The sequence below is a fragment of the Mus pahari genome, chromosome 15, assembly GCF_900095145.1.
Source record: "Mus pahari chromosome 15, PAHARI_EIJ_v1.1, whole genome shotgun sequence".
Lineage (NCBI taxonomy): Eukaryota > Metazoa > Chordata > Mammalia > Rodentia > Muridae > Mus > Mus pahari.
This window is the reverse complement of record NC_034604.1, coordinates 12739522-12751980: the sequence shown is the minus strand read 5'-3', so window position 1 is coordinate 12751980 and position 12459 is coordinate 12739522. Positions and strand designations below refer to the sequence as shown.

General features: G+C 41.1%; 1 protein-coding gene across 2 annotated transcripts in view; it reads left to right on the top strand.

Moving 5' to 3' along the window:
- The window catches only part of Cdh2 (cadherin 2), a 218364-nt gene that overhangs the window by 186084 nt on the left and 19821 nt on the right, over positions 1–12459 (top strand). For both annotated transcript variants that reach the window (XM_021214167.2, XM_029546711.1), the window contains one exon: positions 1382–1521. In XM_021214167.2, the coding sequence (XP_021069826.1) occupies positions 1382–1521 (140 nt within the window). The remainder of the gene's footprint in view (positions 1–1381; positions 1522–12459) is intronic.

Genomic DNA, 12459 nt, shown 5'->3' with positions numbered 1-12459 from the left:
TGATTGTACAGCTCAATAAATTGTCTGTCTTTAGCATAAGTGCAGATTAAGGGATTTCTTCTTTTTAAGATACATTGCAATCTTTGGTTCAGTGGAATGCAAAGAATTAACCACCAGAAAGTACTTTAGGAACCACTTCTAAGCATGCAGGTTAAAAGAATGAATTGCCCAGGCCAAGTCTTTTATTGTGGAATAGCAGCAGGACCAGTTTATTGTGTGATCACGCTATGCACCAATCACTTTCTTGAAAATGTTGGCCATTTCTTTTATGTTTTCTCCATTTACAAGTGTTCTGGTAATTTAGAATTCTGTCCCTTTATTCCAAGCAATTACTATAGAAGCCTGAGCATTTTTTACTTCCTGTGTGGAGACTGCTTTGACTATAATATGAAACCTGCATGCTATACTAATAATCCACTTGCTAGATTTAGCCCTGAACAATGGCAAATGAGATCATGTATCTGGCTTTTAAAGGAAGATATTTACTTTTATGGCCAATAATAAAAATGTGCTCAAATAGGAGTCATTAAATCTTTTTGTTTCAGGATGTAAACTGAAACCCTCAGATTTTAGACAGAATTTATTCCTAGATGTGTGCTCAGGCATGCAATTCACTTTCAACCAGAATGTGCCATACACGCCAGCCTTATCAAGACAGACTTAGGGATGATAGATTCAACCATGACAAAGTGACACAAGCATTGTGAAGGAAAATGAATTGGCACTGATTTTAACATCAACTTGGGAGAATTTATGGTTGCAGACCTGGCACTGAGTGTGAAGGATGAAAGCCTAATATTTCAGTGCACAAACTAATCCCCATGCCTTCATTGCTGCAGAGAGGTAGGGAAGAAAATGCAGAATAGCATGCCAGAGAAACACCAGCCTCTGGGAGTCAAAAAGCCACCAGGAATCCAATTACACACCAAGCCCTCATTTCCTGCCCTAACCCTCTAAGCAAACACTTGTTCCCCAGGGGAAGTGCCTTTCTCTGAGAACTGGTGAGTATAATGATGACTGACCAGTGCCACGGTTCAACCCAGTGCTGGTTTTGTTTCTTTGGAGTTTATGAAGCATTCTGTCAGGGTATCAATCCTCTTAACAAGTCAAGATGAAGATGGAAGCCATATAGTCACTTCTGTAGATCATGCCTCACAGGGCAAAGGGGTTTGCTCAGCATGTCCATAGGACTCTGGAGGCTAGAGCCCAGGTCTTCCCTCTGCTCTGGCAGGGGACTGCTGAGGCCCACACTTTGTACCAGAGTGAATCGTGTACCATGGTCCTTCCATGTGCTGACATAGAGAATGCAGAAGTTTAAGGTTCTATAAGTCTGGCTTTCAGAATGAACGGCAGTGTGCGTTTCTCCTCTTCCCCTATCCAGTCCTTGTTCTCATGTTTGTGGTATGGATGAAACGCCGGGATAAAGAGCGCCAAGCCAAGCAGCTTTTAATTGACCCAGAAGATGATGTAAGAGATAATATATTGAAATATGATGAAGAAGGTGGAGGAGAAGAAGACCAGGTGAGTGGTGTTTTACATCTTTAAGATTATGTGTTATAAAAACCATTGCATTTTCTGCCATTTATCATATCATATTATCAACCGGTTGGTATATTCTTCCCATAAAGTCACACATTTTTTGATTGTTCCCAAATACCAGTTATAGTTGTATTTATTTTATATTAACATCATTGATTCAGGAAACACACAACTTAAACCTATTTCACTTAAATTTGTATTGTTTACTTTCCTCCCCGTACTGGATAATTAAAATATAAGTACAATTCCTTTTTATATTGGGCTCTAGATATATAAGGTTGGTATAAAAAGCACTAAGTCTGCTTATTTTGCAGATACTTCCCAGGCAAATTTAATATTCCAGACATGATTTAAATCTCTGGTGACATAAAACGGGGTAGAGCCAGCAAATATTTCCTCTAAGAGTCTTAATGTCATCAAGAAAAACTCGCATTTAGAGGTCACATCTAGTCCATTTATTTCTCTGTGGTGTCTATGTTGGTGCCTGGCTTAGAGTAGTTGCTCAATAGGTGACAGAATTCTCTTCTTGTTATTAAATAATATTTGCATCTGTGTGCCATGTACATAGAAGGCTGTATGTATGGAGAGTGAGAATAAGCAGTACATGGAAAACATAGGTGTTTTTCCTCAGAGCCTCCTAGATGTCCTCGGAACAGTTAAGAGTTCCATATTGCATGCCAGGTATTGGCCATATACATCAAATATCTCTCTAAAATCTTTGAAACCTTCCATTCCTATGAGAACACTCCACTTTTGATAACAGCAAAATTAGCTCTACTTAGATTACAGGTAGTTGTCTACCTAGGTCACAGGATTTGAATCTGGTTCTGTCTGGTGTCACAGCCTACATTAAGCCGTTCATACATATATTTCATCTTGAAATGATAAGGAATAAGGAAGTATTCTCAAGAAGTCACAACAGGTATATCATCAATACCTGTGATGCTATAGTTACACCATTTCTGCTTCTGAAACAGATGTCAGAAAGAGTGATCTGAAAAGAACCTGGCATTCTTGGGGTTTGTATCATCAATAAATTATTTTCTGCCTTGAATGTATTTGTTAGTTTGCTAATCTGTATAATCATACACAAATACACACACACACACACGCACACACACACGCACACACACGCACACACACACACGCACACACACGCACACACACACACACACACACACAAACACACTTCCGAGCACCTTTCATGAACTGTTGTATTTCTTTTGTTTAACACAACACATTCATACCTGGTCCCCATATTTGACATTTCTCATTCACATTTGCAAAGTCATGTGAATTGCTGTGAGCCCATAACTGCAGGTAGTGTTCTTGATTTACACAGTCTGAGCTCTTATTTAGGAGAGAGGCATTTTTAAATGTCTTAAAAACTTGACTCAAGTGTGTAAAGCTGTTTTGAATACTGACTAATTAAAGAGGCTCTGTAAATATACCCCAGGGTTTCTCACTTGTGTAAATGTATTTAGGTTTTAAAATTCACATGTGACTTAAGTCTTAATTAATCTACCTTTTCACTTACTGATCATTGCCAGCTTTCATTGTTGCTCTTTTCATCTCATGGCTTATCATTGTGTGTGTGTGTGTGTGTGTGTGTGTGTGTGTGTGTGTGTTCTGGGGTTTTTGTGTGTATATGATGCATGTGTGTGAGTGCAGTTGTGCATATCCTTGTGCACACATGAAAGATGCCAGTGAGGAGGGTGTCAAGGAAGTATGTTCCTCTGTTGTTTTCTACCATACTGCATTGAGACAGTGTTTCACATTGGACCAAAGCCCTGTTTTAGAAGGGCCACCTAGCCAGTGAGTTTCCTAGAGTTCCCTGGCCCTGGCCCCCAGTGCTGAAGTTCTATGCCTGGCTTTTTATGTTGAGTGCCAGAGATTTGAACTTGGGTGCTCATACTTCATAGCAAGTACCCTTAACAACTGAGCCATGTCTCCAGCCCCTGCTTATGACTTTAGAAGTGTCAACCTAAAACCACCTCGCAAAGCTTCAGTAGAAAAATAGTAATAGTAACTGAGAGTTGTTTCATAAAACTGGAGGCTCAGGAGCAGCATCCAATATTCCCAGCATTGCAGCACATAAACCAGGAGCTCAGATTCAGCTGTCTGCATCTGTTCCCCCATTTATATAAATTCCTTCAAGGAGTTGCTTCAGTTTCTCTAGTAGTTCATTTAGGAAAGATCTCTTCTTTTGTGGGTTTCATCTGTTTAGGTGGATATTTCAGATTCAATAGGGAAACCTACTTGCTGGTGAAGAGGAGTGAAGAAGTCACAGCAGAAATTCCTTAGCCTCTGTGAATCCAAAACACTAAGATCCAATTCCCTATGGAGCGAGGTCAAACTTACTGCTAGAGTCTTTTAGGCAAGCAGTTGTCCTCAAGGAGAAGTCATTCTCCATGGACTTCGGAGTAGAATGATGGCTAACAAATCTAAATAAAACCTAAATAGGACATTTAACTTGATGCTCATATGTGCCTTTGGGGCTCATAAGGCATTCTATAAAACCTTGAAAATATCACCGTAAGTCTTTAGTTTCCTCCTTTTGTGAACTCTGGAGTTCCCTGGCTCACACTAACTTATGGCTGTGAATGTCTTGTCTTTCTATCCACGTCCCAATTATCCTGAGACCTTTTCTGGATCTCCAGGGATGCTATGTGTGCCTTGTGAGAGCTTTCTAATCGGCATCTTATCTCTGCTTTAACACCCTCACCCAAGTTTCAGCAGTTGTTAAATCTATATTCCTTCTTTGCTCCCAGTTCAGCAGTACTGCATGCTTTGTTTGATGATGCCTTTTGTATTCTAAGTAGAGGCCTATAGGAAGGCCTTGGTGGTAGGACCAAGCCCTCTAAGCCTGCAGATCCTCTCAAGGCCACTGATGTCCCCCTCCGAGGTCAGGTGATTTGCGCTGAGGCCTTTATTTCATGTGGGTTTCATTTTCTCATCCTCTTCCTTGGGGAGTGGGAGATAAAAGTGGCTATGGGTGGCCTGTCATAGAGGCTTGCCTCTTCCTGCTTTCATGGAGTCAGGCTTCACTTTGAGTATCCTGTGGCGAAGAGGAGGCTCCCTATAGACTTAAGAGTGTACCTGCCCCTCATTCTGATCCCTCCAGCATCCTAGAAACCCCCTTTTTGCCTCCACCAAGACGATCACAAAAATAAAAAATCCAGCAGATTTTTATAAATTACTGTTATAATAAATTAACTATACTTATTTTTACCTTTAATGTAAACAAAGCATCATTACATACTGTGGATGTCATCTGCTACTCACTGATAGACCTGTAAGACCCACCCATGTAGTGTAAAAGTGGTACATTTCACCATTGATGAACAGTGTTCAGTGCTAAGAAACACCTGAGTATTATTTATCCATTCTGCTTCACTGGAAATTATAAATGTTTCTAGGTTTGTTCATTTGTTTGACAAGAGGTCTCATATGTAGCATGGGCTAACCTGAAATTCTCTATGTAGACCAGGCTGGCCTCAAATTCACAGTTGAGTGCTGGAATTAAAGGTATGTACCACCATACATAGCCAACATTTGAGTATTCTGAGCATACTATCAGTGAACATTCTTAGGCATGTGCTAGGCGTGTGTCTTCTGTGTAAATGTGTAGCTTCAACACAGTCATTCATTTTCCTGATGTGGCTGTGCATGACTGTGCTGTGTATGCCTCACATTCCACAGTATGGATGCTAGTTGCCCAACATCCTCCATCTCTTTAGTCCCCTGATTTCTATAGGTATTTGTTTGTTTGTTTGTTTTTTGGTGTTTTGTTGTTGTTGTTGTTGTTGTTTTGGTTTTTCGAGACAGGGTTTCTCTGTATAGCCCTGGCTGTCCTGGAACTTTATAGACCAGGTTGCCCTCGAACTCAGAAATCCGCCTGCCTCTGCCTCCCGAGTGCTAGGATTAAAGGTGTGTGCCACCACGCCCGGCTCAATTTCTATAGTCTTAAACCTCAGCCCCGCTGATACGATGGGTCTTGTTATGATTTAGTTGGGATATCCCCGCGGGCTTACCAACCAGCTGTATCTTCATTTATAAAGCTTTGATTCAGCGTGCCTTTCTTCTTTCTATTATGCTGTCTTCTCCTTATTGAGCTGACAGAACTGTTACAGGTGATAGACAGGAGCTTTTTGTCAGATTAGTACATTGAAGATCTCTTCTCACAGCCTGCTCTCCAGATTCTCCAAATGATGTCTTATGATGAGCAGACGTTTTACTTTAACAGTAGCCAGTCTGTCATTGCTCCTGTTGTAGTTAAGCTTTCATATCCATTTAGAAGACCATATCTGTTATGATAATGAGCCCTACATCCACAAACAGCTTGTATGACGTTGTAGACCTTTCTCATTTGACCTGTCACACTCATGAGCAATACAAAAGATTTTGATAATCATACTTATGACCCATTTGTTGTGGAGAGCCCTGGGGCTAATTATATTTGAAGTCAATTCCGTTCTCCTCTGAGGGGTTGTCAACAAGGATTTCCTGTAAACCTTCTTCCCTCCTTAATTTGTAAAATAAAGGAGACCTGATGATTGGGCAGAGAGAGGGAAGGTGGAGCAAAAAGACAAGAAAAGAGGGAGGTTAGAGAGAGGTAGGAGGGGAGGAAGAGGACGACGGTGTCAACGACAAAGAAGAAAAGCAGAGCAGAAGCAGAAGCACATGCCTGGAGAAACCACAAGTTCTAAGGGGTCTTATAGATGTGGAAGATGGTAGTGTAGTGGTGTATCTGTCCAATCTAGGCGCACAGCATGGATTCATATTAACTGTGTTGTTTCATTGCCGGGGCATAATTGGGTTGGAGAGAATTACTGCAACACCCATCTATGCTTGATTTCTATGGAGTATAAGATGTGGATTAGGACCTTCTATCTTCATCCTCTGTTAACCTAAATGGAAAGAATCATGGTTCGTAGTAGATGATTATGTCTGTGTAGTTCTGGGGTTTGGTGCCCACAACTTATTCTGCTTATTCTACTGTTTATTCTGTTTGTCATCATTACATTACCATGTAGCTTAAATTACTGTTGCTGTCTAATGTCTTGCTATATGATAAAATCCAACATGGATTTGCATGTGTTTATTAGGGGGAAGGAGCTCCAGCACATGTCACGGCCTCCTTGTCACATGAAAGTCTTAGGACAACAAGCAGGAGTCAGTTCTCTCCTCCATGTGGAATTCTGGGACCAAATCCAGGCCATCAGGTTCACTGGCAAGCACCTTCACCTACTAAACCATCTTGCTAGCCCTCTTTGAAAATCTTTTTGCTGGATTCTTGTAATCATTGTTTCTGTCCTTAAGGAAAAGAGGGTTACTTTATGACCTTGTATTTTTATTCACCTTGTATTTAATTCATAGCCTTCCATTTCTAACCACCCTGGCATTTTCTCTTCTTTACACCTCTACCATGGTCCTTGTTAAGAATTCTTTTCTATAGAGCTTAGAAAGAGCAATGGAGTCTGGAGCTGGGGCCTTGATACAGCTGGACCACTGTTAACTGTTTTAACACAATACGTAACATTTTAAAGAGCATACTGCTAGAGGTGTGAATGGGGACTGTTCCTCTGTAAGTGGACACAGCTTGTGATACTTTGGTATAGGTCTGTCATGCTTGATGTCACAGACAGGTAGTCTCAAAGACTCCTATTGCTGTTCTGTTGCTTCAGCAAGAAATCACCACAGTTTATACCTGCCCACCTTTAGAGAACTGTGAGACCCATTAACCTGATAAGTAGAAGCAAGACAGCTGTCTTCTACAGAGTAGGTGTGTCTCAAGTTTAGCCTGTAGCTGGATTACCCAGGCTCTGGCTCTTCCAGCTGAAACAAAGCCACCTTCTTCCTGGCAGCTAGCTGATTAGGACTAAATCAAAGCCAAGTAGCCCTTCACAAAGGCAGGTCTTATCTCCCCAGATTAGCATCTCTATCAGTTGAATTTCTCTGCCACTGTTCCTGATTTCTTTAACAAATAATAGGAGACTAAGAAGGGGTGTGCTGGTGGAATCCAGGGCCTTTTATCCTTATCTATAAAAGAGTAGAGTATGATGGGAGCTTATAGACACTCTGCCCCTTCCAGGACCTTCAAGGTCAAGGCCAGAGTGACCTTATTTAAAACTATTTTCAAGAGATCTTCCCAGTGTTTTGACAGGCCTATTATCTCTTTCTACCTCGGGCTATTGGCTGGTGGATAGACCCTTTTAGTATATTGTCTGGTCCTTTTTCCTAGCGTGAGTCTCCTTTATCTGGCTCACTGCTATAACCAGCCAGGTTTTGCTGGTTATCAAGGCATGTTTGATTACCCTCATTAGTAAATGTCCTTCAATACCCTTTGGCCTGCAAAACTGGTTGCAAATCCTGTATCACTATCAATGATCTCTGTGTCTAGTCCTTCTGTATCAACTTCTCTAATAAAATCAGGGAGAATGTTCAATACGGGGCATTTCTCACTTTCCTCGGAACCTCCCCCTTTGAACCCCTGTGTAGGAAACAGAAGCTTACAGCTCTTTAATGCTTAGACTCTTTTATGATAATTCTTCCATTAGAGCCAGCATTTATTGAGCATAGCTTATGTTTACAGCACCCTTGATGCTTTCTTAAACATACTCTTACCCAAATCACTGTTACTAGGCCACATATGTATCAATGTAGTGTATAAGCTGCTGTTATGATGGGTGTTAGACATGAACTGGATGGTTTGCTACTGTGATCTCATTAGACTCTCGGAACAGTCAGGCAGAGTGGACATTCACAGGTGGAAAGGAGCAAAGCAGGATTAAATGTCCATATGAGGACAAGAAGATGAAATGTTTAGATATCTTATACCATCCTCCACAAAGCTCTTATTCATTCAGGCCACGGATACATTGCCCGGCCCTGCACCATGCAGTGGCATTCATCTCTGGGCTGCCCCACCCCTGTCTTGGAATACAGAAATCCACAACATTCTCTGCTCCCAATTTTAAAAAGTTGACGTTCTCACTCATAGCCACAGCTCTGACATATCTGTTTCTGTATGTGTATGTGTGTGTGCCTGTGTGTGGTGTTCTTAGTCTTCAAGAAGACATGATGGTGATAGTGGAGATCACTAAATGACTACTGGTCATCAGAACTAACACATGACCCTGAGGAGTAACCAGTGAGCAAGGCAGAGTTAACTGACACAGGGCAAGGGGGGGCTGGTAAGAACTGAGGGTTTCACAGTGGTCTCCTAATGACTGAGTTCCTGGCTCGCCCTGCCCAGTGGTCTCTCATAACTGGGTTCCTGGCTCTCCCTGCTCTCTGTATTCCAGGTCTACTGTATACTCTCACCTGTTGCTCTGTTCTTCTGTGTCTTACATGGTAAGCATCAATAGTGAGTCTTCACTTTCCATGATTGAGGACTGTGTGTGTTCTTAGATTTTAGAGACAACTTGGGAGCTAGCTACATTTTGTTTGCTTTGTTAGCATCAGTTAGATGGGCCTTGTTTGTTTGTTTGTTTTTGATAATTTTATTAACCTTTGAAATTTTCTTTTCATGTATTTTGATCATGTTTGTTCCCAACTCCTCCCAGATCTACCCTCTTTCTCCTTATACTCTCCCAACTTTAAGTCCTCCATAGATTTGTTTGTCTGTGTATCTGTTTGCTTTAAATGCCGCAAGAAGTTCCAATTTTTCCTGCCTACATACATTTGGACATTAGACTACCCACTAGAGATGGTCACCCTATCAGGGTCCACATCCTTGAAAACAAAATGATTCATCCCTCCCCAATAACCCATGAGTGTTCATAACTCCTTATTATGGGTGGAGGATTCCTTTCCAGTTCTGTACTTGCACAAGGACTGGGTTGATCTTGACCAAGGTTGCTGTGTGCCATTGTCCTTTCATGGCCACAGTTCTGCCCCTGTTCTTTCTCACCTCCAGCTCTTAACAATCGTTCCACCTCCTCTTCAGTGTTTCCTAGGTGTGTGTGTGTGTGTGTGTGTGTGTGTGTGTGTGTGTATGTGCGTGTTCATGTGCATGTGCATATATGTGTCTATGATCGTGTGTGTGTTGGGGGAATGTATTAGTACGTATCTGTTTCTGTATGTGTATGTGTGTGTGCATGTGTGAGTACATATCTGATTGTGTGTGTGTGTGTGTGTGTGTGTGTGTGTGTGAAGTTATAGATGTCCCATTTGTGACTGCGTATAGTGAGATTGTTCTTAGATAACATCTAATACCAACCAACTCCCCTGGTTTAAGGAACATATCTGAAAACTGGATTCTTTACCAAGTAAAGAATCTATTTATTCCTTGAGCTTGTGGCTGTGTTTTACTGACTCTGAAGAATTCAGAAACATGGGAGGAGAGAAGCACGTAAAATTCTTGTTTCCTGACCTTTTGTGAAAGTGGGACAATTTAGAAATGGTCACTTTCTACCAGTAACAATCACAGGAAACTAGATACTTTTCTAAGCAAGATGATCATGTTCTAGTAGGTTTTCCTTGTTTTATACCAAACTAGCTTTTTAAGCTCATATTATCAGCCTGTACTTTGTGGATAATTATTTCTGAGGACTCTGATTATATTATATACTAATTACATACGGAGCTTTGGGTGAACAAAAATCAGATTTCTGTGAGAAGGCTCTATTATGTTCTGAGTGCAAAGGACAGCTTTCAATAGTGCCGATTTTAGAAGACAGAAAGTCCATCAATATGTTTAATGAGATTTATTACTGAAAATAAGTTAGCTTCTGTCATAGATATGGTGACTTCACTGCCTGAACCCTCACTGAAATCTTCCTTAACAGTACCTTAGTGTCAGACTGTGAGCATATGCGAAGAGGATTAGGAAGTTTGTTTCACTCCTCAGGAGCTCACTGTGCTCACAGAACCATCATTTTCTACATGTGCCTTCCAAGGCCAGCCTACCCACACATACTTGCAGTCACTGATGCCATTAACATTGAAAAATGATTTATATGTGACTTAAGCCCTACAAATGGAAACTCATCACATATGTTCCCAAGCTTGGGAATGAATAAATGGATTTGGTGTAATCAGCTGGCCTCTCCCCAAAGCAGGTTAGGTATTTGTGTGTGGCAAATCATTGAGATATTCTGTATGAACAGTTTTGACACGACAGTCCACGCACATCTGGCCTATTATACGTGGTGTAGGGATCTGTATCCTTGGACATACATGAGACAAAGAAGGTACAGTGCTCATACAGATGAGAAGAACATTATATACAAGGGGCACCGTGAACCTAGAAGCCAGTTTTCCTTATGGGGGAAAATGTTGGTCCTCTTTGTCAGGCCAGAATTTTCTGAATATGACCCAGAGTCGTGATGAGCTCCCTTTAGTACTTCATGTCTCAAGAACCAAGATGATCCAGATCCCAGTTTGTAATTGTACCAATAGAACATGTTAAACACAGCTAATAACTTTTCTTTCATCACAGGACATTCTGATGTTTAGTTTTATAAACGATACTCATTACTGCATGCCTGATCTCACTCACTCACTGTGCACTGCTTGCCTACCTATGAAGTGGACAGTACACTTTCAGTTTCAGACCTCTGAGACTTGCAAGTTCCTGTTAATGTTTTCTTTAGTATGCCTGTGTATGATCAGCAAAGCTAGCGACTTAGCTGTAATATACTCCAGAACTACTGGGAGTTACTCTCTAGAGCAGGCCAAGGGTAAGATCCAATTAAATGGTTAAGTATGATTTGCAAAATTGAGTACATATACAAAGTTAAAAACCAGGGACACTCAATCCATCCAGCCAAATTACTAAAAAACACAAAGTCTAAATATACAATTTGGACAAGAATTAAAATCTGGCATCTAGGCATGTTGCCTAGACAGAAGAATGGGGCACAGATACAAGAAAACCCTTGAAGCCCATCCAGGCCCTCTATCTGCTTGTGCCAGGGGGTCTCTGTGGGCAACCAGGCCCGACCATCTGACTGAACTAGAGTATTATTTAACCATTCTGTATTTGATCCCTTGAAACCATTCTTTTACAAAATCTTTCTGCTTTATAAGCAAACTACCAGATGGCAGAATCTGGACACGACTGTGAGGACCATCTTCTGCATCTTTATTGTTGGCAAAGTTCACTCTCTTAATGAGCCTCCAAGTCATCCATCCATGCATACCCACCTGCACATGCTAGCACATGTTAGTTATTTTAAGAGCAAAACTGAATTCACAGGAAGAGAGTTTTGTCAGAGTCGGGATCAACACATTGTTAGTCCCCTCTTATCATGCTGTTCTCATCACACTGGTGGCCAGGTATGCATTGCTGAGCTAGGAAAATGTGAGATACAGGATGGTCCCCATACATCTACTCCTGCTTGTTGACTTGTCTTTAATGTATATGTAATTTACATGTGTTTCCTCTCATTCTGATCTTGTCATTTCATGTGGATGAACACAAAATTTTATGTAATGAGTTTTAATACTCTTTTTTTCCTGGATAATCATAAGTGTGCATATTTAGATTTAATTGAAAGGAAATATATTGCTATCTCAGTTATAGAAATAATAATAATTTGAATGTAAGATAAGTGTCAGCACTGTTCTGAAAAGAAAGAAGTGGAAGAAGGAAAGCGGGTGGATGAATACTATATTATGCTAAAATGTTAAAATGGCCAGCTCCACCCTGTGCCCTTTTGGAGCAACCAAGAGCCAAGTCCTCTCCACCTCACCCCTATTTACATCTTGTACCCATTACAACAGCATCAGAGTGGAGGTGTTGTAGGAGATTGTGTGCCCAGCCATCCTGAAATTCTTATGACCTGGTCGTTTATGGCTTGATTTGTGGTCAATTTTTTTCTGCCTGTCTGCCCCTGTCTGCCTGCCTGCCTGCCTTCCTTCCTTCCTTCCTTCCTTCCTTCCTTCCTTCCTTCCTTCCTTCCTTCTTTCCTT